At 57.2% G+C, this 26,287-nt stretch overlaps 2 protein-coding genes across 11 annotated transcripts in view; both read right to left on the bottom strand.

Annotated features, from left to right (window-relative positions):
• LOC309663305 (ephrin-A3) overlaps positions 1-12,903 on the bottom strand; it is a 36,976-nt gene extending 24,073 nt beyond the window's left edge. The window contains exons 1-6 of one of the 7 annotated variants that reach the window (XM_082467187.1): positions 12,659-12,902; positions 10,674-10,914; positions 6,572-6,599; positions 5,746-5,811; positions 5,481-5,558; positions 4,141-5,267 (exon numbers count right to left, since the gene is read on the bottom strand). In XM_082467187.1, coding sequence (XP_082323313.1) covers positions 5,137-5,267; positions 5,481-5,558; positions 5,746-5,811; positions 6,572-6,599; positions 10,674-10,914; positions 12,659-12,786 — 672 coding nt within the window. In that variant the 5' untranslated portion in view covers positions 12,787-12,902 and the 3' untranslated portion in view covers positions 4,141-5,136. Of the gene's footprint in view, positions 1-378; positions 3,776-4,140; positions 5,268-5,480; positions 5,559-5,745; positions 5,812-6,285; positions 6,600-10,673; positions 10,915-12,658 lie in introns of those variants that run through there. The other 6 variants (XM_082467190.1, XR_014265181.1, XR_014265182.1 and 3 more) reach the window with 6 other exon arrangements.
• An 8,845-nt stretch (positions 12,904-21,748) lies between these two features.
• Positions 21,749-25,871, bottom strand: EFNA4 (ephrin A4). 4 transcript variants are annotated; one of them, XM_082467236.1, is made up of 4 exons: positions 25,739-25,871; positions 23,329-23,624; positions 22,860-22,925; positions 21,749-22,042 (listed from the first exon to the last, which is right to left on the bottom strand). In XM_082467236.1, the coding sequence occupies exons 1-4, from the start codon at positions 25,849-25,851 to the stop codon at positions 21,852-21,854; spliced, it is 666 nt and encodes a 221-aa protein (XP_082323362.1). In that variant the 5' UTR covers positions 25,852-25,871; the 3' UTR covers positions 21,749-21,851. The 4 variants fall into 4 exon arrangements, with proteins under 4 accessions (XP_082323362.1, XP_082323361.1, XP_082323364.1 ...); XM_082467235.1 differs by having other exon boundaries at positions 22,860-22,928; XM_082467238.1 differs by having other exon boundaries at positions 21,900-22,470.
• Between the last annotated feature and the right edge of the window lie 416 nt (positions 25,872-26,287).

A 26,287-nucleotide genomic window follows, 5' to 3' on the forward strand; every position in this document is an offset into this window, starting at 1 on the left:
CCATGTCCCCCCAGCTCAGCCCATGCTCCTGGGTTTGCCAATAAGGCAGAACAAGGATGGCAAGGGAGACTGCGTAAGGCTTTGGGGCTGAGTAGCTCTAAGCTGGACAGGTGTGGACTTGGCCCAAGTCCATTCTCAGCCCCATAGCATCTAGAACTGAAGGGAGGGAGAGAAGGGGGTAAGAGGTCAGAGAAATTCTGAGAAGGAGGATGGACTGGGATGTCTCCACTCTGCCTCAGTCTCCAGAATAGGCTGAGCCTAAAGCATCCTCCAGCGCGGCCCTCTGCTTGCCTCAAGGGCCAGCACCCACCCTTGCAGGCCCCCAACCCAGGGCACAAGGCTTTGAACCCAGCCTGGATTGCAAACGGCCCTGCTGACCTCGTGTCCAGAAGGGGAGGATGCGGCTGGCTCTGAACTTCACTCCACCAGCCAAAATCTGTGCTGAGTTGTTTGTTGTGGCTGCTGTTTTTCACCCTGGGGAGGGCAGGAAGGAAGGGGCCATGTGAGAGTCTCTGTCTGGCTGTGTCCTGGGATGTCCCTATGAGGACCCTCTGGGAATTCCAGTGTGTGTTGATATGACCCCTCTTGAGGCCCTTGTGGAGGCGGCCAGAACAAGAGAACAAGGAGGAAGAGGACCCTGCTCAGGGTGGGCACGCTGCCATCTGGAGCTGGCTTTGCCAGTCTGGAGCTGGCACAGCTCACTGAATTGAACTTCCCTGGCCTCAGGGCCCTGTCCTTTGGGGTGGGGACAGGACACTAGCAGAATGTCAGGTCCTGGGGCACCATCTGGCAGCCATCAGCAGATTCTAGGGGCATCCCAGGTGCTGGGATGTGGCAGCAGGAAGAAGGTGGCTTAGCCTGGCTTTCCCTTGCCCTGCTGTTGTCCTGTTGCCCTCTGTCCCCCTCCCCCCAGTATCTTGCTCAGTCCCATAACCCAAACTGTTCTATTTGGTTCTGTGCACTCCTCCCCTGCTTTATCCTCTCCATCAGCAGGTATTGAGTCTGGATCGTAGGCCCCCCTCCTTCCTTCCTGCCACCCCTGCCCTCATTCGCACCTCCAGCCCTTGCCCTCAGGCCCACCACTGGCATCATCTCACCTCTGCCTTGGCCAGGACACCCTGGGCTATGCAGATCTTGGTGCCACAAGGCAGAAGCCCTGTGCCAGGCGGGCTCAAGGTCATGTCATTTGTGCATCTAAGTGCTGAGCCCTCATCCCACTCCATCTTACGTGCCCTGGGAACTAAAGCCTTGCCTGAGGGGGATCCCAGCAGCACCCCAGAACTTCCTGAAGCCCCAGCCTCGGGGGAAATGAAAAGAGATCTTTGAAGTGAGTCGTGCTTCCTCCTTAATCCCTGCTTGTGGGGGATTAAGGTGTTTCAAAGACCAGTCTCCAATTCCTGGGAAGGTGCAGATCTTCCCTTCTGGGGCATCACAACATGATAGGAAAAAATGGGGGCTCAGGAAACCTGAGTTCCAGTCCTGGCTCTGCCATGGACATCTAAGTGACTGAGGGCAGGTCACTTGCTCTCTTTGAGCCTCGGTTTTCACATATGTAAAATGTGGGGTTTGGACTGGCTACCCCAATCCAGAGCTGAAGTCCTTTGATGTCTTTCTCCAAAAACTCTGAGTGACTCTGATGGAGGGGATGACAGGAGGCAATCAGAATTTGTGGGAAAGGGTTCCAGGTGGTGGTGCAGGGTCCAATGGTCAGAGTACAGCCACAGACAGACCCATTTTGAATGTCAGCCTTGAGGGACATAGCCTCTTAGACCCTCAAGTTTTCCTATCTGTGCTGTTGGGGTAGTAAGGCTTCCAAGGGCATGATGCACACAATGTATGTAAAGCACTGGGCACAGTGCCTGGCACGTAGTAGGCGCTCAGTGAATGGAAGCTGGCTTGGTCTAGTTCCTGCTCCCAAATGCCTGGCCTTTTTGCAGCCTTCCCATTCTTGGATTTTTGAACCCACTAGATCCTCCCCATCCCAGCTGGCCAGCTCCTGCCCCACGTAGCCCTGGGGTTGGAGGGAGCCTGCAGCCTAGACTTCTTTATGGGACAAGCCCACACTCCTCAGCCTTCAAGGCCCTCAAGACTGCCTAGTAGGGCCCCAGTTATGAGTACCTCCTCCTCCTATGTCCCCAGGCTAGAGTGTGATTTTTTTCCCCCATGTTCCTATAGCTTCCTGGCATTTACCCATGTTACACCTGGTTATAGTGCCCTATATGTGTGTGTCACTGATTCCTCGTCACATATCAGCACATGCGAAATTATGAGCTTATCTGAGGCTAGAGACTGTCTTCTTTGTATCCCCAGTACCCAGGTTAGGGCCTGGCACTCAGCAGGCGCTCAGTAAATGTCGATTGAATCCATGAATGACTAGATCGATGAGCCTACCTTTTCAAGTCTTGTCTCCACGTAGGGAGCCTCAGACTAGTGCACTGGCTGCCCCTGATCCTCTCCCCACCTGCCCTCCCACCCCCACTCCTCCCAGCGCTGCCAGTGGGAAACCTACACACTCTCCGCTGTCCAGTCGAAATTCCGTTTCCCATGTTTTATGAGTACAGAGGGGGAGAAGACACAGCCCCTGCTGCTCAGAGACTCACAATGCAGCTGGCAAGAGCCACAGGGCACGCAGGAGGGGCACTCACCCAGGACCCAGCCTGCCCACACAGTGCCCTAGTTGGGCTGGAGTCACTGCTTGGCAATGAGGAAAAATGCACCCCCTTCCTGGGCCAGGGAGCCTGGCTGGGCAAGGGAAGCCTGGATAGATTTTGGCCCCTATCAGCAACCCCTCACCGCCCTCCTGAAGTGCCCACCTGTACAACCCTGACCTCACTGGGCTTAGGTGGGGCTGTGACCTTTTTGACTGCTTCAGCCACTGTCCCGTCTTTTGCCTTCTGTCCCCTCACTCTCCTGATGGATGTAGGGTGCTGTAGTTATGTGCGGCTCCAACACCAGCAAACTCTCAGCCTTTTGGCCATAATGTTTTAAATGAAAAAAATAAAATTACAAAGGATTATAAAGGAAACCAATTATATTGAAACACAGTTATCAGAACATTTACATTTTTTGGTATAGCAATATATATGCTTCTTTATTAACACATTAAAAACAAGATCTAACAACTGCGGTTATTTCAAAGTAGTGATGAGAGTAAATGATATTTTGAGATATTTTCAAAAACTATAACGCAGTCTGAACACATCTGTGTCTGTTACAAAGTCACAGGCGCTCTTAAAACTACTGTGGCTATTTTTTGTTTTTAAAGCTTCTTTGTTTTACCTTCACATTTTTAAAAAAAATTTTATTTATTTATTTAGTTTTGGCTGCGTTGGGTCTTCGTTGCTGCGTGTGGGCTTTCTCTAGTTGCGGTGAGCGGGGGCTACTCTTCGTTGTGGTGCGTAGGCTTCTCATTGCGGTGGCTTCTCTTGTTGCAGAGCAGGGGCTCTAGGTGCATGGGCTTCAGTAGTTGTGGCACGTGGGCTCAGTAGTTGTGGCTCAGGGGCTCTACAGCGCAGGCTCAGTAGTTGTGGCACACGGGCTTAGTTGCTCCACGGCATGTGGGATCTTCCCCGACCAGGGCTTGAACCCGTGTCCCCTGCATTGGCAGGTGGATTCTTAACCACTGAGCCACCAGGGAAGCCCACTACTGTGGCTTATTGCCCAAGTACGTAGGAGAATGTTAAATTTCAGTTACAGGCGAGTGAAAATAAAGATATAATTTTTTCCTATCTAGGTTCACACCCCCCTGAAATCCATAGACTCCAGTCAAGAACTTCTGGTTACAGAATGGAATGGGAAGAAAAGGAGAAAACCGTCACTGATTGAGCCTTATACTCCCTCTGCCATTTAATCTTTACACCAGCCCTGTGAGAAGTGTATTATAATCTAAATTTTCTGATGAGATACTTGAGGCTCAGAGAGGTTGAATGAGTTGCCCAAAGTCATCCATGCCCTGCTCGGAAGCCCTTGTTGCTCCCTTCACACAGAGCTGCCTCCTTAGGGGAGATGAGCCACAGAACAAGGTGTTCAGTTGACCCTTTGGCCCTAGAGTCCTGTCCCCTCCCTAGGCCCTGTGACCTGTGGGGTTTATTTAACCGATGTACAGAAGAGTGATGGCCTCTGGAAATCACACACACTCAGTTATTTTCATCTCCAGTTTATTTTTTTAGACTAAGAGCAGAGTATGAAAGTCACAGCCAAAGCACTTGAAAAAGGCCCAGGAGAATGGGTGGGGACCACAGAGGATGGGCAGGGCAAGGTCCTGGGAGCTGGGTCCCCGCTCAGGGCTGGAGGGGAGGGGGCGTTGTTGTCTCACGGTCTCCAAAAGTGTCTGTGCGTTGCATAGGTCCTGTCTTCACAGAAGACAAAAGAGGGGCCAGGTGGTCCCCCAGTGGGGGGCCTAGCCTGGTGGGGAAGGGGTCTGAAGCTGGAAGGGGTTGTCAAGGAAGGTCAGGGGGTTAAGGAGGGGGAGGGACTCTGTCCATCTGTACATTATATATAGAGATATAGAGTCTGTACATGCCTGCCTGGCACCCCAATGCCCACCCCTTGTCACCCTTGTCCACTGCCGGCCCCCCCAGGGGTGTCTACTTGTAAACTTGGATTCAATCCAAACCACAATCCTGGGAGTGGGAGTAGGGGGAGGAGGACGTGCTTATTGCTGTAAACAGGGGAAGGGGGCAGCAGGCGGTGCCACCCCCTCGCCCATCCAGTCCCCTCCCCATGTTCTGCCCCTGGAAAAGAGTGATTGGGGGTGTCTCCCACACTTCGATTTGCTCTCTCTGGGGCACATTTGTCTCTCTCAAGGGGGGAGGGCACCAGGGGTCAGAGAAAGGTACCAGGGGGCAGGGAGTCCTGAGCACTGCCCCTTATGGCCCCCCGGGTTTGGTACCAAACATTACCAGAGCCACAAGGCCACTTGGAACCCTTGGCTGTCCCTGCGCCTGGTCCACTACAGTGCCCTACTTGGTGGGGAGGGGGCAGAAGGGGTGGGCACAGATGTATGGTGCAGACCCCAGTTCCAGCCATCGGAGGAGGGGTCTAGGCCCCAAGGCTAGGCTTCCCTTGGAGAGGCCAAAGCCTCCCTGCTCTGTCCCAGCCCCACTCCACCTCTCCCCGCCAAGGGAGTGGGCAGAGCTAGGAGGCCAAGAGTGTCATAAGGAAGAAGGCGATGCCCACTGCCAGGGGCAGGTGTTCCCGCTTGGGGCTGGTCCCGCTGATGCTCTTCTCAAGCTTGGGCACCTGGGGGTTCTCTCCCTCAAAGTCTTCTGTGGATAGATGAATAGACAGACTGGTGAGAGCTGTGCTGCGTGCTGGGGCGGGGCACGCGGCAGCGGCAGCAGCAATGGAGCGGGGGACGTGGACCACCCACGGGGGTGGTAAAGATCGGTGCCCCCGGGAAAGACATGCAAGATGAGCAGCCACCGGGGAGGGGGCTGCGGTTCCAGCAGTGGCCACCAGAGGGCGCTGCGCAGACTCACCCAGCACGTTGATCTTCACATTGGGGCCCATGGTGAACTGGGGGAGAGTGGGGACCGGCTTCTCCCCGGAATGCGATGCTGCGGGGGGGGGTGCGGGGGGGGGAGAGAGGAGGGGATAGTCAGGGCCAGGATTCCCTCCCCCTGTTACAGCTGAGGAGCGAGTCCCCCTCGCCTGTGCCCTCCGCCCCCACCCCCAGGAAGCCAGGGGAGCCCCAAAGCAGGGGAGCCGAGGATGGGGTCGCGGCTGGGAGCCTATTATACTCACTGGAGGCGCAGCAGACGAACACCTTCATCCTCAGACACTTCCAGTGCAGATTGTGGGTGGGCGTGGCTGGGGAGGAGACTGGGCCTGAGTCGCTTTCTCCAGATTTACACCCCATGCCCTCCTCGCTCAGAAACTCTCTTTCTCACCCCCTCCAAACTGCCCCTCTTGGGCAGTGTCCTTCAGTACCTCCTCCACCCTTTGCGCATTGGTCGTGGTGGCTCCGCCGTCAGCCCTAGAAGCCCCTTGGGTCCCATCCCTCAAGAAACAATGACCCCTGAGGTCCCGGCCCCGGAATGTCCCTCACAGAAACAGTGACTCTGCGACCCAAAGTTTGGAGTGCCACTAAACCTCTTTCTTAGCCTCACGACTCTGAGCTGGAACCCTGAGGTCCCCAGCCCCAACGCCTCACTCATCCCGAGGTATCACTCCAAGCGACGGAGACCTAGTGCCTTGCAGCGTTGGCCCGCCCCCGGCCCCTCGGGACTCCACTCCCTGGCACTCTTAGGTCCCGCCCTGGTCCGCCGCCTGGCCGTCACTTACAGATGTAGTAGTACTCGTGGCCCGCGTGGAACTCGTAGCCCAGAGAGAAGGCGCTGTAGCGCTGGAACTTCTCCGAGAACTTGATGGGACTGTGGGGAGCGTGCGGTCGGTTGCACTCCCAGCGCTTGAAGCCTTGGGTGGCGTTGCAGGTGCGGTAGCCTGCCCGGCTCACCATATACAGCACGTACTGCTCCGCCCCGCCTCCGGGCCCTGGCCCCGCCCCCGGGCCCACCCCTGAGCTGTTGTAGTGCGGGCAGTAAATATCCAGATAATCGTTCACATTCACCTGCACCGTGTAGCCCTCTCGCCGCAGGCTGTGGGGAGAGGAAGCGGGTCAGAGAGAACAAACCCAAAGCCAACCCACTTTCCACCTCACCGCTCCGCAGACCTTCCCCAGGGTCCTCGGAGCCTCCCGGCTTTTCTTCTGAGCTTCCTCTCTTCTCAGTCCCTGTCTCTGTCCCCAGGGCCCTAGTGCTGGCAGTCCCCCCACTATCCTTCCAGACCCACTCCTTGTTCTGCCCTTCTCATGGTGGCCACCAGAGGGTAGCAAAGGCGCAGGGAAGCTCGGCCGGCCTCCGAAGAAAAAGAGGCGGGGTAGAAGGGTGGAGGGAAGAAGGGAACGTATGCTTTGGTTACCACAGAAACGGCGCAGGCCCCTGCGACTCCCAGACCCAGGCCCGGATTTCCTCTGTCCATCCCCCATAATTCACTAGTGGGGAGGAAAGATAGAAGGAATGGAAGTGTGAAAGTGGGAGGGATCCCTTCGAGGGATGCGCACTCTCCATCGCCTCTCCCAGCATGCTTTCTTGCTGCTGCCAGTCCGCCCCCAAAGGCGAGTCGGACAGGACCTGCCCTCACAGACTCATGTATGGAGGCTTCATGCATATACATGCACAAGTTCTATGGCACACACACAAATATGTCCACCGCCCACTCATAGGCGGCATACACATAGAAAAACTAGGTGATATGTGTGCTGGACTGGCATGCCAGTATTGGTTGACCCCAGCAATCTCAAGCTCTCTTCCTGCTCTTCCCATACACACACACACTGGCACACGCTCCCTCTACAGTATGACTGGCCTCTGTACCTTGAGTCCCACTGACCTCCACCCTGAGGCCACGGACAATTAGGTCCCCAATAACGTGACACAATAGATCAGGGAGCTAAGGGACTCAACACCAAGGCTCCATGTGGTGTCACGCTAACCAGCCAAAACTTCTGTCTCTATACACCTCCCTCCTCAACCTGGACGCCAACGCCCCAGGTGATGATGATGCTGGGAAAAGTAGTGGGCATAGTGCCCAGACAAGATGGCTGTGCCTCTTACTTCCCTGATCCTTCTATGAGCAGAGAAGCAGATGCTGGGTCCCTTGTAATCCCCACCTGCCTTGCTAGTTATCATCAAAGTGTTGGTCTTACTGCTCTCCATGGTGGTACTGAGTGGTGTGGGGATGGGAGAAACATCTGAATGGAGAAAGAAACTCAGAGAAGTAGGCAGGAGTTTCCCCTAATTTCCTTAGCATAAGAATGCACACATCTTGGCAGTGAGAGGGGAGTGTGGTGGACACAGGAAGGCATGGGGTACTTGGCAAAATATCAAACCACTGGGGTCCCTGGTCCCTGGAACTCCCTGAGGGGAGAGACTCACTCCCTATGTCGCCAGGCACCTCCCAGTTCCACAAACAGTAACTAGGTCCATTAGGGAAACGAGCTTGGAGGCCTTTGGATGGCATGGGGCCTTGAGGGTCCCTCCTCACCTCACCCTACTTCCTTGGCCTTGCCTGTGCCACCCCCTCCCCAGACACTCCCTTCCAAGCCTAGCAGTAAGGCAGATAGGTAAGAGCTGGTGCTTGAGCACCCCAGTAAGAATGGGCACAGCCTCCCTGAATCATCAGGAATACCACCAGCCCCACTCGGTTCCCATGGGAGTGATGGGTCACTCTGGCCCCTCCCTGGCCCTGGCACTCAGGTGGGCAGGAGCCTCTGCCTGGGGCACTGGGAGCAGGAAAACGGGTTAGACCAGGCCTAGCTCCCAGCCACCACCCCAGGTTTGCCTCTCTATCCCCAAGCCCAAAGTCTACTGTTTTCTCCACAGGCTTTGAGGAGGGGGCCACCAGTGCCAGGCCTGGAGCAGCTGCACAGGCACACTGGGGCCTCTGTCCTTGAGCTTCGCCCAGGTTTCCAGCCCTACTCTGAAGTAGTGCCTCCCTAGGGCACTGACCAGTTCCTCCACAACACACCCTGCTCTAGCAGAGAGGAAGTCAAACAGGTACCTCAGTTTCCTCAACACAGAGAGGAGTAGCCTTATACAAAGGTTGCTGGGCAACCACAACTGAAGAGAAGCCACCTCTTTCCCATCCCTGGGCTGAGTGGAACAGCCCCTGAAATGCACCTCCCCCCCCAAGCTGGGCATGTGGGAGAAAGAACTGCTTGTGGAATGACTGTGCCCAGTTGGTAGCTGGTAGACAGAGGGCAAAGGGCTGGGTGCCAGGAATCCCCAGCCACACCTCCTGGGAGACCTGAGGTGTCTGCTTGGCTTGGGCGCTTTAATTGAATCTGTCATCCTCCCAGCCTTGGCACTGAAGAGGGAGGTGCCGCTAGGCCCCGGCTTAGCGCCACAGCTCACCCCCCCCTCCAGGGCCGCACCTCTCTAACCTAGCGCCACACCCCACGCCCCGCCCCACGGGAGAGGAGGACAGGCTGGGATCTGGGGACTGGGTCGTGCCTGCCCCTTCAAACAGTTCTCTATTCTTCCTCACTTCATCCCCTCCTAGCCTCCCACTTCTCTTGCAGAAAGGCGTGTCAACACACCCCACCTGGAGGGGGTGCCCCCTCACCCTGTTATTTCATTTCTCCCGGCTCTCGCCGCCCCCGGTGCGCATTCCGACCCCTCACTTTCACTCCTTCAGTGCCCTACCCGTTCGAGCCTGGTGGGGTGGGCGGCGGGGGAGCGGGGAAGGAGCAAACCTCTCCCCCTGGGGCAACTAGGGGCAGGTAAACAGGGTGTCTAACAGACCAGGGAGTAGGGGAAGGATCCCCAGAGAGCTGAACTTGTTAAATCCCTGCCCCCACCCCTAGACGCCAGGATGCAGAGCTAAGGAAGTGGAGGAGGGATACAGACACCGGACCCCGGTTCTCCTTCTCTCTAGCGCGCGCCCCCGAGGCTGCGCGCCGCTCACCCCAGCAGACTAGGCCTGACCACGTGTGTGCGGCGTGGGGTCCGCGCACCCGGGCTTGGGTGGGTGACTGGCGAGAACGCTCGCGGGGCGGCGCGTGCACGCTGACACCCCCTCACCCCTCCGGCGCCCCGGGCCTCGGCGCCCCACCGCACTGGGTCTTGCCAGCCCGGGACTGGGCCCCGGGCTTCTCCGGACGGCGTCGGATGGGAGAAAATCAGCGCGCCCCATATCCCCGCCCCTCCTCCCTGCGACAGCGGCGGCGGCGGCGGCGGCGAAGGTTTATTGATCTGCAGCGGCGGAGAAGCGCGAGAGACCCGCCGAAAGCGAGACACATAGAAATGGAGAGAGGGGGAGACGCACACCGAGAGGGGGGATGAACAGAAACCGGATTCACTGAGAGGGGAAAGGGAGTGAGACACAGCGAAAGAGAGGGATCCAGAAACCGAGAGAGAGAGGGAAGAGAATGAGACGGGAGAGAGGCTTGGAGAAAGGGAGAGACATAGAGGCCGCTCCAGAGAGGCCCACAGACAGCAAAGACGGAGACGGAGAGACGCAAAGCAGAATATCAGGGACGGGAAAGGGGTTCAGGGCAGAGACTCGGTGACAGAGAGAAAAGAGAGAGAGAGAAAGACCAACAGGGACGTAGTATAGCCTCAATAAATATTTGTTCAATAAATGTATGAATGAAAGAGAGATAAGCAACAAACATTTCAGAGATAAAGAGACAGGTAGGGAGACAGCTAGAGAAAGATGTTCCATACGCTTGTTGAGACAGGGGCGAAGACCAGCACCTTTGCACACTTCTGCAAAGAAATGAAACACGGGCCTGGGCGCATATATTTGGCCATCGGCCAGTCCTGCTCCCCCCCAATTCGATTCCGGGCTCAGGGGACCCCTCGACCTCACACGCTCACGCTTTCCTCCAGTATAGTTCGCCCAATCCCTAGTTTCTGGGCCAGGTTGGGAACAGGTCTCGCCTATTCCAGAGGACCAAACGGAGGGGCCGAGTGGGAGCTAGGAAGCGAGATCACGGTCGCTGTGCAGGGCACTGCCCCCAGGTCTGTCAAAGAGGCCAGCGCACAATTTCCACCAGTACCCTCCCACGTGACCCCCAGGAGGCGGGGTCGCAAGACCCTCTCCACGTGATCCCAAGGGGCAGAGACCCTCGGCAATAACGGGGGGTGGGAGCCAGGAGCCCAGCTCACGTGACCGGGGGGAGGGGGCGCGGGAGCTTGTGGCTCGGCCCGGCCCCGCCCCCAGCTCCCTGGCCCTCTCCACTCCCGGCTCCGGAGCACGTCGCTCTCACGATTTATGGGGCCGCGGCTGCCGCAGTGAGGGAGCCGGGGAGCCCGGGCGCAGCGGCAACAAAGGCGGAGGAAGCGAGGCGGGGGCGGCGGCGGCCTCCCGGCCCGGTGCGCGCCCCCTCCTATCTCTGCCGGTCCAGACCTGTGGGGGAGCGGGGAAGACAGAAAGGAGGCTCTGGGAACCTGGGCTCCTCCACCCCCTCCCAGGGCTTTCACCTGCGCCCAGGTGTATGAGGGAGGGGAACCTGATCGACAACATCCCCCTTCCCCCCGCCCCGCCATTCCCGCATCCCCCTGGCTCCGGCTTCTCCTAAGAATATGGGGGTGCCCTGACGGTGGTGAGGAACCCGGGGCGCCTCACCTGCGCGCTCTCTGCTCCCCGCCCCCCGCCAGACTCTAGCGGGGTGGGGGGCGGACGTGTGAGTCTGGGGGAGGGGGACGAGCGAGACTGAGCAGGGGAGTCAGCCCCCAGCGCCCCCCGGATTTCTCCGAGTCCCGGTCCGGGGGGGGAGGGGCCGTATCCCCAACCCCGAGGTTTCCATGGGAAGCGAGAGGGGGGCGTCGTTGGCTCATCCCCACCCCCAGTCTGACACTCCGAGCGCGAGGAGGGAGAGAGGGGGAGGCGCAGAGCCCCAAACAACAAAGAGCGGAGCGGCGAGCGGCACTCCTTCCCCAGGGAGGTTGGGGGTCGCGGCCGCCCGACCTTCTCAGTCCCCTCCCGTGGGGCCTCGCCATTTGCTCCCTAGTCGCCCCCTGGGGTGGGGAGCCAGAAACAGTGCCGCCGCCGCCGCCTGGGTAGGTGTGACAGTGACCCCCGTGTCCCCAGGGATTCCCCCCCCCACACACACACACACAAGAGACACACACGGAGGCGGCCGGGGTGATACACACGGCGGCTCGGCGGGGAGGAGAACACAAGGGCAGCAAGGACTGAGCAGAATGAGGACCTGGCCCCGCAGCCGGCACCCAGCCGCCGCTTCACATACCCCGGGAAACCACACGGCCGCCCTGACACCCGCCCAGACCGCGGCCAGCCACCCTAGCCCAGAAGCGGCCGGCCACGCGGACAGCGACCGCAGCCCCATCCCCGACCCGTCGCCCGCTCCCACACCCAGACGATCGCCGACGCAGACACACAAATCACACACTCAGACACACACGCACACTGACAGCCGCGCACGCCCGCTCACTCTTGGAGCCACACGCCGTCCCCAGCCCGGGCGTGTGTGTGTGTGTGTGACACGCCATCTCCTTGCCTCCCTCCCTTTCGCCGGTACCCCACGTTCCCATCCTATCCAAGCAGCACCTCCAGAGCCCCCCAACTTGGCGGCCCAGCCCCAGCTCACCCCAACCGGGCTTATCCATACAACCAGGGTAACCCATTCGCCTTCGTTCTGAGGAGGTGCTTGGTCGGACTCCTTGCCTCAGCTCTGGACTCCACTTTTAAAAGCAGCGGTCATAGACAGAACCCCTTGAAACTCTCACGGCTGAAAACAGGTCACCCCTGGGTCCCCCAAGTGCGGCGGCCTATCCCCAGCACACTGGTACTCCCAAACCCCAGCCCGGCCGAAGGAGAGGAAGATGCGGGCACTGTCGGGTGGGGGTAAGCTATTCCAGAGGCGGGTGTGGAGAGAAGCCAAGGTAGGGTGGGGTGTCCCCGAGCAGCCTCCTCAGCACGGCCCAAGCCCTGGTTACTATACCTTAACAGCCTCTTTCAGACACCCCCCGAGTGTCATAGATGCCCACAGAGTGTTTCCCCCTCTCCCTCGCCTCCTAGTCCCCAGCTATGGTCTCCCAGGACTGCCACCCCAGGTTCCACCAGGACTTCCCAGGCCTCCCCCTCTCACTGACGCGGGACGCATGGGCTCCCTGGGCCCCCGACTCACTGCTGGTTGGAGCTGTTCCAGTACACCGCATGCCGATTTCCCAGCGCCCCCCCGGGCCCTTGGGCCAGCAGCGGCAGCAGCGGCACGGGCACAAGCAGCAGCAGCAGCAGCAGTGGAGCCGCCGCCATTCCCGGAGCCGCCGCCGCCGCCGCCCCCCGACTGAGCCCCGCGCTCCCGGCTTCTTGCTTCCCAGCTCCCTGCTGCCGCCGCCGTCGGCCCCAGAGCCTTAGGCCACGCCCCCAGCCCTTCCCTCCGCCCTCCCAGGCGCGTCCCTGAAGCCCCGCCCCTGGCGCGCTCCCGCCAGGCCCCGCCCCGCTCGGGCCCGGAGCCCGCGCGGCGCGTGGGAGGTGAGGACAGTGCTGCCCCCTCGGGAACAACCGGAGCGCTACTCGCCTCTCACTCGTAGGTTTAATTTGCTACCGCCGGTCCTGGGCCTTCTGCTCCCCAGTCTGGAGTTCCCAGGAGAAGAATTAGGGAGGCCAAGACAGGGATCTTGATCTCCTGTGAACATTCATTTCTGGGATGGGGCGAAGGAGACTTGAAAAGAAGCTGGGGGTCCAGGACCCCTTAATAAGTAGAACTAGGCCCCCCTCCTTTCTGAACAGTCTGGTCCTCTGCTCCCTTCATGCCCCTCTTCCCATGTGCATGAGGAGTCAGGTGGGTTCTAGAGGGTGGCCGAGAAGCCCTCAGCTGCCACCTAGGACCTGACAGCTGTTGACCTGAAGCCCCCAGCTGAGCAGGCGGCTTATTTTTCTTGGAGGTAGTGTAGAGTAGCTCAGCCCCCAAGAATGTCAATACTGGGTGCTGGAAGGGCCTTCGGCAGTCCAGGACCCAAGGCAGAGGAGGGACCAAGGAGAGTCAGCTAGAGCAAAACAGGCTTCCCTGGGACACCTACAAAGGATTCTTTACTCACACTCAACCAGAGCCCCCTCCCAGCGCAGCCAGTGGTGTCCCCAGGCATTCTCACTGCTACTCTTACAGATGCTAACAAGAGGGCAGCAGGCAGAGCACTGCTTGTATTCCAGCTCTCACCATAGTCATTGTCCTCACAGTGGCACCCAGGCACGGACATTACACTCACACATTCAGGAGAAAAGGCACAGACACCCAGAGGCGGAGAACATAGAAACACAGGCATTTGATACAGACATACAGACACACACACAGATAACCTTTCGGAGACACACACAGCTAAAGGTACTATCAGACAACTAGAGATCTGTAGAAACACAGGGATTAGGTACACAGAGACTTAGGAGCACACACCCAGACACACACACAGTGACTCACACACAAGACCATGCACACACTCTGACACACACACAGCTCTGCACTCTCCTCTTCTCTCTTTTCCTGTGAAGTAGAAGTTGAGGGAAAGGGTCTAGAATCCGGACCTATGGGGTATCCACCCCTCATCCCCTTTTTTGGAGAGGCTCAGATTAAGCGTGATCAGGAGGACCAGGTCTCTCAGACCAGACTCTTAGAAACCAATCCAACCACCTGTGCGCAGGGTGACAGGCATGATGCTCTTTTCTTCTTACTGCAGGAGGGAGGACATACAGGCACTCTTTATCTGCTTATTGTTGGCGGGAAAGGAGTCCTGACCACAATTCGGCCTCAGGTGCTGGGTTTGGGGGAGGGGCAGTGCCAACCAGAAAAAGCCCCGTGCCTAGCTGCTGCCAGGCAAGGGCAGGCTCTGTCCTCCCTGGGCTCCTCTTCACCCCGGGAGATCTCCTCTCTCTTCTCAGAAGCCAGAAAATAAATTAGGCCCCTTAAGATGGGAATGGGGGACATTGCAAACAGCTTTCCCTCCCCCCAGACTCCATCCCCAGGGAGATTTGTTTCACCCAAATGATGCTGACCTGCCTACTCCAGGTGCCACAAATCCCAGCCTCCTCCCTGCCTACCCACATCCCTGCTCTGCAAAGGGAGGCTTCTCTCTGTTGGGCCCACAGTTGGCAGAGAGGCTGCCCACATTCATAGGGAGTGGGAGCTTGCTGGTTTGGCCTAGGACTTTAAATTCCATTTTAGAAGCCCTATTTATAGAATCTGGGTCCCACTTAAGGATTTGGGCCCTTTTCTGTAGGGCTCAGATACTCCTCTTTAGAATCTAGCATGCTCCCCCCCAACCCCTGCTCAATAACTGAGTTCTTTTCTCTACAGTTTGGAGCTCTCTCTCCAGGATTTAAGCAGCTCTCTCTATGGGGTCTAAGCCTCTGGTTTTTAAGTTCTGAGACACTCTATAGAACCTAGGCCTCTGTCTATGGGATATGGTGCTCTGTCTATCTGGGCCCCTATCTAAATCAGGTGCTGGCTGATTTGGGCTTTTGGGTGAATTAGAAAAGCCACCCCTCTATGCAGACCCAGTCCTTAGGGTTCATCTCTTGGCAAGCAGTGTCTTTGTGCAAAAACAAAGGTGCCGCTTCCTTCTGTGGGAGGTGGCCCTATGTGTCTCTCTATCTTAGTGAGGGAGCTTGGGCTGATCGCCTCTACTACTTGGGTGGCTCCTTTGTGCCAGGCACAAACCACACACCTGTATGTGGCAGTTCTGAGTATAGGATATGTGCTTCCAGCTGTAATGCTTAGGCCTGTCAATAGGCCTCTATTCATGGGGTCTGGACTTCTCTAGGGTTTGGGTCTCTGTGTGTAAGAAAGATCTGGGCCACTGTCTACAGGCCTGGAACCGGATCTGAGGCCTAGGCCTGTTTCTGTGGCATCTGGGTCATGGAAGGACCCAGGCCTCCATCAATGGGGCCTAGGGCCTCTGTTTATAACAGTGACTCAAATCTTTCCTGTGACTCACAATAAGATGTATATTTTGCATTTGCAATACAGTACACACACACACAGACGCACACGCATTCACATATAACTGAAATAATGTTTCATGAAGCAATACTTACCCTTATTACAGAAGATGCACTCATATTTTTCTTCTATTCTATTCTTAAAAATTTATTAAATAAAGTACAAAGCTCGTTAAGACCCAGAAAATTGATTCCTTGATTGTATCACCCTTAATCAGTTACAATCTATAGTTTGAAACACTCTAAGGCCTGGGCCCTGACCGACACCTCTCTGCAGAGTGACGGCCTCTGTGGAAGCTGGGGTTCTCTCCACGGGGCTGATCCTCTTTCTCTAGGGCCTCAGGCCTCTTTCTCCTCTCCTGCAGGCTCTGCCTACATTTCCCTCTGACCCTCAGGCTTGCCAGTATGCTGCTGGCTGCCATGTTCTTTCCAGGGGCACTGAGCTCAGGCCCTTGGGAGTTCTCTGAATGTGGTGCTTTACCCCACCCACCCCTCCCCCTGGGGCCAAGGAAGCAGGGAGCTGAACAGGTCAAGGGCAGAGGGAGTACTCAGGCTGTGTGGCCCAAGGCGGCTCCCGGGACATCGGGTGGCAACCACAGAGCCGAGCTGTGTTCAATAAATCATGGAGACTAGGGCCTGGGGGAGGGGGAGGCCAGGACGGAAGGGGGGCCATGGATAAATAATTCATTAAACAAATAAACAAGGAGCCTGTGAGAGGGAGGATCAAGCACGCATGTGAGCGGGAGAGGCAGCCGCCACTTCCAGACATGAAATATTCACAGGTTCCGCACCTTGCCCAGGGCCCACGTGTGTGCCCCAGTGCAGGCAGCCTGTTGGCGTGGTCCTAACACGGGACCCTGGGTGCCAACAAGGAGGGCAATGCCCGTGTCTTCTGACTTCCAAGTGTGATGTGTGTGTCAGCACGGCTACATGGTGCTCTGATGTCCATGAGTTGACATGGAACCACACACATGACTGACGGCAGGGAACACGGTGCACTGATGTGTGGTCCAGGACACAGGAAATTAGGATGCAGGGCTTGGTGGGTGGGGTTGAGGTGTCATAACCTCTGATTCTAGTCATGCCCTGATCCCTCAAATGAGTCCAGCAAGCTCAGAAGCCTGAAGTGGAGAGGCATCTCTGGGGTGTTACAATGGAGGTGCGTGTGCATACTCTGAACGTGCTTCTAGAAAAGCTGAGAGGGAAGCAGTTGGGCTTGGCAGTTAACAGGATGGGCTTCGGTTCGAATTCCATTTCCACCATTCACTGACTGTGCTAGTCACCTTACTTCTCTGAGACTGTTTCCTCATCTGTAAAATGGGGATAATGACACCCTTCCTCGAAGAGTTGGCTGTTATGAGGATTAAGATCCATGTCTGGGAAGCACTTAGCACAGAATTTAGGACCCACAAGGTGCTTGATTGATGGAGGCCTCATCATCATTATTATCCTGAGGTCTTCCCACCTAAACTAGCTTCAGATTCTCTTTTTCATTTGTTCCTCCCCATCTCCAAACTTCTCTTAATAGCTATCATAGTGGGAGAGGTGACCTTGGGCTTGGGGAGTAGGGATGGGATAGGAAAAGATTAGATAGAATGAGGGGGGAGGAGAAGTTACAGCCAAAAAGAAGCTCACATCCTTGACAGTGTGAAAGGAGGGGTCCTTGACCTTCTTCTCAGACCCCAGAGCCTCTCCTTAACCCCTAAAACTCTCCTTAGATCCACAGTCTCTTCTCTTTCCTGCCACCGAAATTTAGCTTTCTAGCAAGTGGCTGCAAGGGGACAGAAGGAATTGGGGTAGAGCCTCTGAGTAGCATCACAATCTCCTCACCCCACCCGTCCCCAGGCCAGTCCTCACTGCCAGAGCTCTAGGCCCTAACCTCTGCCTATTGGTTGAGTGCTTCCCTGACAAAGATGGCTATGTCTGGGCAAAACCCAGAGAAGTGGCACCCCAGAGTGGGTGGGGAGAATCCAGGCTGGAGAGAGCTGCACAGGGCCAGGGTGGGGTACCTGGGGCCTCCCACTAGGCCCTAGCCTTCCCCAGCCCTCTCGTGTCCCCTGGAAAGGATCCGCTCCCAGTGGGAGAGAGCCAGCAGACAGGCCTGAGCCGGCCTGCTCCTCCACAGACAGAAGAGGAACAGGCTGGGGGAGGGGGCCTGAGATCTTGGTGGGGAGTGTTGGCTGTAACCCCCACGTCTCCTGTGAGGAGCCAGGGGCAGAGGGGGCCATGGCCTGGGCACACCCTAGGCCGTAGCCCAGCCCTTGCCTCCCTTGGCTAGCCTGCTGCTACTTGGGGTGTCAAGGGTCTGGGCCCCCAGGTGTGAAAATGGTGCCTGCCCACCTCTTTCCAAAGAGCCAACATCAGTTCTCCACTTCCCCTCCCATGGGCTGGGCAGGTTCAGGCTAATCTGCACCAGAGCTTCACAGCAAACACTGATCTGTAATAAAACCACAATGTGTGTTCGGGAGAAGGGATTCCAGACACAGAAAATCCAGAGACACATACACACTCACACGCATACACACAGATGCAAAACATACAGCTCTGGGAGGGCAGACACCAGCAGTACTGAAAACACAGCTAAACATGGACCCATACACTGAGTCAAACACACAAGCATGGTTAGTTCTACACCACTCCTCCATGCCATAAACTTTGTCCTTCAAAACCCAAGTCTTCTCTGACAGTCCATCTTCCCTGTGCTCCCATAGCACTTTCTGCACAGTTCCATAAATGCATTTGCACTTGGTATCGTAATTATTTGCTGGCCAGTTTGTCTTCTAGAGTAATCTGAAGATTCCTTAAGGGAAGAGAGCCTGTCTTATGCAAGTGTATATCCTCAGCATCTAGCATGCAGCCTGGTATTTAGTTAATAGGAATAGGTGAGGTGCTTAATAAATAATTGTTGAATTGATGAACAGAAGAATAAATGCATTCAGATAGTGAGACAACCATGCCTAGAATCCCTCAGAAGCACACAGAGCATAACCAGTGCATGCTACTCAGGCCTCCAGTCCCACCTTCTTGTCTCCTGGTCCCCTGACCCTACTGCCTCTTAGCTTCCTCAAAGTCCCTCCTTTCTCCTTTTTTGCTCAGTGCGAGACCATGAATTTGAGTACCACCTGAGGGCTGGCAGGCAAAGTAAGGGTTAATGACACCTCATTAGTGCTTAATTGGAGGAAGGAAGCTGCCCTGGCACCAGACAGGTGGGCAGGCCTACCCCTTGCTGGAAGCAGGCATCCCTAGTTCCAGCACCCTGTCGGGCATGTGGGTGATTTGGCCCTGGAGACCCTCATCTCAGCCCGGGGCACCTCCCCCCACCATTTGCTTTGCCAATTTAGTCTCTAGGCAGTACAGACCAGCCCTCCCCATCTGTCACCAAACATCCAGAGGGAGAGGCAGACTTCTTATCCTTTCTCCTTTAGCTAGGCTGTGCCCCTTCCCACCCCTGGAGAGACCGGAGGCTGGGAGGAGAGGTGGGGTAAGGAACTGGATAACTGAGCGGTAGATTAGAGAGCCGCTAAGGGATAGATTTGGGATACAGACAGGCAACAGAGCTGGGGATGTGGAGATGTCTGCCCAATTTGACCTTAAATGAAGAGAATGCAAATGAGATGCAGACGATATGCAGATGAAAGCGAGGAGCTCATAATTATCATTCCAGGTGGCATCAGCTCCATACCCAGGACCCCAACGCTGTTGCCAATACTCCCCTCCTAACCTTCCTGGGTTAAGTGGCACTGCCCATTACTTTCAGTGAGAAAAATGATCTCAAGAAAAATAAGAGCTTGGCTGGGCTAGGACTGCAGGACCTGGGAAACAGAGCTCCACCCTCGCCTCCCCGCCCCCATCCCAAGCACCACCCAAGCTGCCGTTGAAGCACAAGCAAAGACCACTCTCCAGGTTACGCTCGGACGCACCGTCGGTTGCTATGGGGACCCCCCCTCCACGTCCAGGCCTGAACCAATGGCCATCACCACTGATGACCTCATGCCCCAGGCCCCGGCATTCTATTGGTTATTTGGAAGCCAGAGTGCCCTTCTCCAACTGCGTCACCACTGGGGATCCCCCGACAACCCCAGCTGGTGTGGCCGACTGAAAGAAGGACGCGCTGGGAGCTCACAATTTGCTGTATGAATGAATAAGGAAAGGAAGGAAGGGATTAATGAAAGGGAAGAAGAAAAGAGGGTGGGGTCACATAAAAAGACCCAAACTCCAGGATTCAGCCTCTAGGGAAAGACTTGCAACCCCAGAAAGTGGGGAGCAGGGTCCAGGTCGGAGACTCGGGCTCTCAGGTTCTCGGGACAGCAAGATAGAGTGATGCAAAGATGAGGGGAGTTTTTGCATCATTCCGGAAAGACTAGGGCAGGCCCAGCAAATTGAGGGCCCCACCCTTGGCCATCTAGCGCCGCTGAGCTTTGGGGAGATCGGTGACGCCCCAAAACCTGCAGGTCTCCCAGCCTCCTGGAACCGCGACCCGGAACACGCCTCGAGGACTTCTCATGGGTAGGGCCCAGAGCCTTCAGCCCGTCTAGGTCCCATGAGCGGACTTGGCCCTCGCTGGAGACGCGCCCCAGGACTGAAACAGTTGTCCGCACAAGGCCCAGGCTGTAAGGAAAATGAGTGTAGGGAGGGGCTGGCTTGAGGCCTGCAGCCGGCGGGCCTGAGTTTTCACCGCCCCCCCCCCCCGCCCCCAGGCCAAGTGCGTGGCTGCCCAGGTGTCCACCCTTAACACCTGCAGGGAGCTTAGGCGGCCAGCAAGGGTGTGTGTCTGTGTCAAGTGCGCGCGTCTGCCTGAGAGTGAGGGCGTGCGTCTGAGTGCGGGGAAAGCCGACTGGGCCCCGCGTCTCTTTCGCACATGCGTTATCAGCGGCGGATCCGCGCGCCGGCCACAGACTCGGGAGCGAGCGAGCCCGGCTTGGTCCGCGAAGAGAGGGTGTCTGGGGCCGCTGGGAGCAGGATGAGACCCGCACGGTCCTCAGTGCCAGGCTAACCAGTCATCCCCGGCCTGCGCCGCCTCTGCTTTCACCGGAGAGGGGCGGAGGTAGCAGTACAGTCGGTTTCCAAGGCGACATATAGACACCCTCCTGGATGACAGTAGAGACTAAACTCGAACTCGGGACCAGAAGACCGAACCCATAGCTCATGCTTCAGCTCAGACTTCACTCTCTCCACTCCAGCCCCTCGCCCCCGCTAAGGATCTTGTTTCGGGGTGAGGGCCCTGACACGCAGGCACACGTACCTACAGACATGGCATTTTATGAAAGTGGCCTTGAATGAGGGGGGGGGAGGGTACACTCATGTATGCTCCGTCCGCGGTGCTTTCCTCCATCCCAGGCCTCAGCCAGAGAAATGGAACCAACCCAGAGGGACCGGGGTCCGACCCAGGTGTGCAAGGGGGTGGGGCAGCGGTTCGCAGTCTCCAGCACTTCGGTCTGGTCTGTCAGTCTCTGGACCCCCCAGCACCCTCCACGGCGCCCCCCCTCCCCGCGCATGTTCACACGCCGCCTCTAGCCGCCGCAGCCCCGCCGAGCTAATCAGCACAACATCCACCTATCGATCGTTGGCTGGGTGCCAGGCGGGCCGGCATTGTGCCAGTGCAGGCTGTGGGGCACCGGGACGGGTAGAGCATAGCTTCGGGGGAAGGGGCACCCCTTCCCTGGCTGCACCCAGGACACCGTTCAGAAAGAGGACCCCGGTTAGTTTTGGGGTGGATCATAGCCTTGCCACCTCTGCCTGCCTGAGGTGGAAGAGACAGAGTGAGGCTGAGAGCAAAGGGGGCCCTCCCTCCTCGGCCCCACCTCCTCCTCCTTATAAAAGCGGAGAACAAAGAGGCCGCTGGGGAAGGAGGCTTTGATCTGACCCCACCTTCCCAGTTCTAGGCCAGGCACCGCCCAGACTGCCCTTGGGGAGGGGGAGGGACGCCCAGCTCTCAGGGACCCAGGCATTCTGAAACCCAGGTGCTGTCTTTCTACTACCCCTTGCTTTTGCCCCAATGCCCTGCTTGGTGCTATCACAGCTTCCGCAGTGCCCCAAGTGGGTGGGCTATCAGGAGCACCTGTCCCCTCCCCAGCACAGGAAGCCAGCTAGGGAGATGGTAGAGGGTGCCAAGCTCCACAGCTGCTGCTGGCACCCACCCCACACTGCCCAGAGGGTGCCTACTGAGGCCTGGCATGGATGGTCTGGGCACAGCTGGCAGGGAGGTCAGGCCAAGCCAAGCTGAGAGCAGAGGCTGCAGGGAGTCCCCCCCCCAGTGTCAGGGAAGGAGCCAGAGGGCAGTAGGTTGGGGAAAGCAACAAAAAGATGGGTGGTTTATTGAAGGCTTGGTCCAGACACTTATAAAAATACAAATTGGCATGAAATTCGACCTCATGGCAAGTCCGTCTTCACAGAAGACAAGTGGGTGACCCCCTGGGGAGGAAAGGTGCTGCCCCAGGGAAGAGGCCCACAGGGCACTGGGCACAGATGGCAAGCCTGGGCTTCTTGCTTGACCTGGTCCAGCAATCACCTGTCCCCAGGTCTTCGGCCTTGGCCCCCAGCAGGCTCAAGGATCCGATCCCATCAAATCCCAGTCTTCCTGGGGGATGGGATGAGAATATCAAAGCAGCTGACAGAGACCCTATGTTTGTCTTGCCTCTGTTCCAGGGTGCCCAGGGCTGTCTGCAGCTCCCCTGCAGCTCCTCTTCAGCCTGTGATGAGGAGGCCGGCACCTGGAAGGGTCACCCCAGACCCTCTGACCTCCCCCATCACTATTCCATCTTGTCTGTCTGGCTTGGCCCTCCCAGCTCAGGTAGGGGGCAGGGGCCCTCCTCCAGGGAGTCTTGGGAGGGCTCTGGTTCCTGGGGGTGTCAGGAAGGGTCCGCTTGGCTCAGAGAACTCTCAGGAGACGCAGAATTGGGAGCAGCAGCAGCAGCAAGAGACAGAGGGGGCTGGGAGTGGCCCCCCCTTGCCACCCTGACGTGCCACTCTCTCCAGGGCTCCCAACAGGATGGGCTGACTCAGGCTCTGTGAGGGGGAGGGGGTAGCATTGATGGGTCCTCCTGCTTCAGCAGCCTCCTTCCTGCTCTCCCCATTACCTGTTCACTCCCACCCCTTTCTAAGGGGTCTCCCAAACTAGCCAATCCCTTCCCATAATCTACCACCTCATCATCTCTAAGCCCCAACTTCCAAGTCTCCTCCTAGTTGCCATTAGAGACCACCAGTTCAGCTAAGGCTTTGGACAGCCTTGCCCCTGGAGATGCCACTCCCTTTGTGTAAGGGAGGCTCCCACAGACTAAATGGGGGAGAAGAGGTTCCTCAGAGTTTGATGCTCCCACATTCTTCCCACTCCTCCCCTCATTCCTGAGGGCCCCACACTAGCCAGAAGGGTTGCTCCCCTGCCCCAACCCACTCACTGTCCTCCTTGCAGCAGACAGACACCTGGAGCCTCAAGCACTGGCCAGGACTCTCCGGAGTTGGCACTGCTGGGTGGTGGGAAATTGGGAGGAAGAAGTTAGCACAGGCTAGTTTGCATGCCTCAGACTCCGTTTCAAACCCTCCCAGCTTCTTTTCTCTCCAGTTCCCTGGAAAGCTTTTCCTTATTTTGGGGCCACATCTAGGTGCCATCTGTGACCCTACTCATGTCCTCTTTCCTGGTTCCTCTTCCTTTCCTCTCCTCTCTATTGGTTCACTCTAGATGTCCTCGTACTCGGTCCTGGACTCAGGCCCCCTGCCCACTCCCCCCTTCTAGGCCTAGCCTTCCTTCCCAGTCCTCTCATTCCCCCACCCCTCAGGATCTCTGCCTTGACTGCTGGCAATGGCAGGTAGCCCCATTCCCCTCCCCACCTTCCCCAGGAGGCAGCCAGTGTGCCCATCTTCACTCACAGATGTAGTAGTAGGTCTCTCCAGGCAAGAATTCGAAGCCAAGGGAGAAGGGCGTGAAGCGCTGAATCTTCTCTGAGAATCGAACAGGGCCAAAGGGAGCGAAAGGCAGGGAGCACTCCCAGCGCTTGAAGGCACCCGGCCCCTTGGCCTGGCAGGCCTCATAGCCTGGCCAGTCCACCATGTATAATGCAAATGTCTCAGGGCCCTCAGGGGGCCCTGGACCCTCATAGTGTGGGCAGAAGATGTCTAGGTAATCCTTGAGGGCCAGCTCCACCACAGCGTCTCCTCGAAGCAGCCTGCAGGCATAAGGTAGGTGAGGGCGGAGGGGCTCATGGCACGGCACACCTGGGGCACGAGGGTCAGAGATACCCCTTCCCAATGGTCCCCGCCAGCCAATCCCCCACCTACTGGAGAGGGAGCAGCTTAGGAAGGCCCGAGTTCCCCAGACTGACACCTCTTGAGAGACAGAGTGCAAGAAAAGGATGAGGTAACCGATTCACAGGTTCAGAGAGGTTAAGGGACTGCAGTGCCTATAACCACATGGCCCAAATGTGAGAAGGCCGCTCACCACACCCTAGCTTTTGGGTGGGAGCTGCCACCCACCTATCTAGCCCTAGTGCCCAAGACAGGGCCTGGTGTAGCACCTGTGCTTGATAAATGTTAGGTGGATGGCTGCTGTGAAGAAGCTGGGGCACAGAGGCAAGGGGTACAGATCTGGGCCCACAGAGCAGTCACAGACTAGAGATGGAGACTGGGAACAATATCCTCATTAACAGATGCATAAAGAGGAAGGCTTGCCTTTTAAGAGCTCAATTCAATGCGGAAAAGAATGCCATAGTAAAAAAAAAAAAAAAAAAAAAAAAAGAGAGAGTGGATGGTGGGAACCTCCCTTTTGTTTTTTTGTGGCCAGGACAGTCAAGTGCCATACAAAGAGGGGAGCCCCCTCCACATATCTCTCAATCAATCTTTGGCCTCCTCAGGACTCCCTTCCACCTGCCTGGGGGAGCCAGTGCAGGTGGGAAAACCTGGGACATGCTGTTCCCCTCCAGCATCAAATAGAGCATGAACCACTTCCCCCCGCATCCCCACCATACACAGAGTCCAACTTGACTTATGAAAGGCCCCCAACTGTCTCTCAATGGGTGGTCTCAAGACCACCTGCATCTGGAGTTCTGATTAGAAATGCACATTCCTGGGCTCAGCTCAGACCTACTGGAACACAAGCTGGGCCTTTGTACGTTTTGTTCCACAGCATCCCCCGTGCCTGGAAAAGTGTCTTGCACAAGGACAGCGCTCAATAAATATTTGTAGATTGAATGAATAAGCCAGAAACCTCAGGCTTAGGGGCTAGCAGCCTGAATTTTTAACAAAACCTCCAAGTGATGCAGAGGCACTAGTCTAGAACAGAGTGAGGAATTCAGAGTTGGAGGACAACAACAGCTCTTATCACACAGCATTGGTATTGTAATGACCTGTCCCGAAGCTTGCTGGCCCAGGGGTTCTTTGGGCTCCCAGAGGGCAGAGCCTAGGTCTTATCTCTAACCCCCAGCACCCTAGCACAGATCCCGGCACAGAGTACACGCTTAATAAATGTTAGTGAGTGAACAAACGGAGTCACAGATTGTCTTAAGTGAAAATCAGAAAGAAAAACAGATGGAGAAAGCAGAGGGAGGCAGGGAGAATTGGGGAGGAGGATGGAAACAGGAAAAAATATCGACGTTCAAAGGCAGGCAGCTCAGGAGAGAGAAATAAATAATAGTTTGTATCTGTGTAGCCTGCACCTCTTTCACACACATGACCTCAGTTAGTCCTCCTGACTTCTCAGGGTACTAGGCATTATTAGCCCATTCTACAGATGAGATAACTGAGGTTAGGGAGGTCAAACGACTTGCCTAAAGGTGATTCAGCTAGAAGGGCAGGGCCGAGGCTGCACAGAAATAGGACTAATAATGACGAGATGAAAGCAGAGTTACAGAATGAGATCAGGAGAGAGTAGCACCAAAGGGAAGGCCAAGCGAGCAGGAGAGTAACCTTCTTTCACAAGAGTAAAGCCCCCCGGCCGCAAGTCCGCCCGCCCCAGCTCGGGCCGTTGGGAGGCTGGGGATCACCAAGAGAGAAGCGAGGGGGGCGGGGCTCGGAGTGCAGGCCGAGGTCTCTCGGCTGCCGGCTCCGAGACCCCACCGATTGCCTTCGGGGCTGGGGTCCCCCTCTCGCCCCCCAACGCGTGCGGGCAGGGGTTGGGGACCCCGGGCACGCCTCGCCCCTCCCTCCTCCCCCGCCGGCTCAAACAAAGGAGCCCCGGCGCGCGGCCGGGTCCAGGCGGCGCCGCGCACAGTGCGAGTGTCGGGCGCGCGCCCGGCCCGGGAGCGCGCAGGCCCGGCTCGGAGCCTGCAGGTTTCAGCCCTGCTACCTGGGGTTACTGGAGTTCCAGTAGACCTCGTGGCGGAGGCCACAGCCCCCTCGCAGAGGGGAGCTGAGGAGCGCGGCCCAGAGAACAGTCCGCAGCAGGGGCTGCAGCCGCATCGCCCCCGGGGTCTGGTCTGCTCTGGCCCGGGCGGGCCCGTCCCGTCCCGCTTCGCAGTCGCGCCGAGAAAGGTACAAAGTGCGGGAGGGGCGGGGGGGGGGGACTTGCGGGAAGGGGGGTGGGGTGCTGAGACTCACAGGCCACGCCCCTGGATAACTTTCCACCAATGTGGGCGCGTCTCCGCCTCTTCATTCAAAGCCAACTCTTGTTAACCTTCTGTGCGCTGTAGCGCGCGCGCCAGCTTAGGCAAGCTCTTGCTGAGGCTAGACCGCATTTCAAGGGGGCGGCGAGGAGGGACGTATTCCACTGTCTAGGAGTTGTTTTAGGGAGGTCGTGTCTTTCGTGTCTGTATTGGTACAGGGTAGAAAGCCTTATTAAATCTTTGGAAGATTTAAATATGGGCCCACGCCTTTTGCCCAGAAAGAGGCAAGTGAG

This window comes from Balaenoptera physalus (assembly GCF_965194825.1).
Source record: "Balaenoptera physalus genome assembly, chromosome: 1".
Taxonomy (NCBI): domain Eukaryota; kingdom Metazoa; phylum Chordata; class Mammalia; order Artiodactyla; family Balaenopteridae; genus Balaenoptera; species Balaenoptera physalus.

Bases quoted from the DNA above. Each gene is read 5' to 3' on its own strand.
- EFNA4 (XM_082467235.1), bottom strand. From the start codon at position 25,851: ATGCGGCTGCAGCCCCTGCTGCGGACTGTTCTCTGGGCCGCGCTCCTC. The intron at 22,929-23,328 runs GTGAGTGAAGAT...CCCACCACCCAG, and splicing joins AGAGACCTACTACTACATCT to CAGTGCCAACTCCGGAGAGT. The intron at 22,043-22,859 runs GTGAGTGGGTTG...CCCATCCCCCAG, and splicing joins TGTCTGCTGCAAGGAGGACA to GAAGACTGGGATTTGATGGG.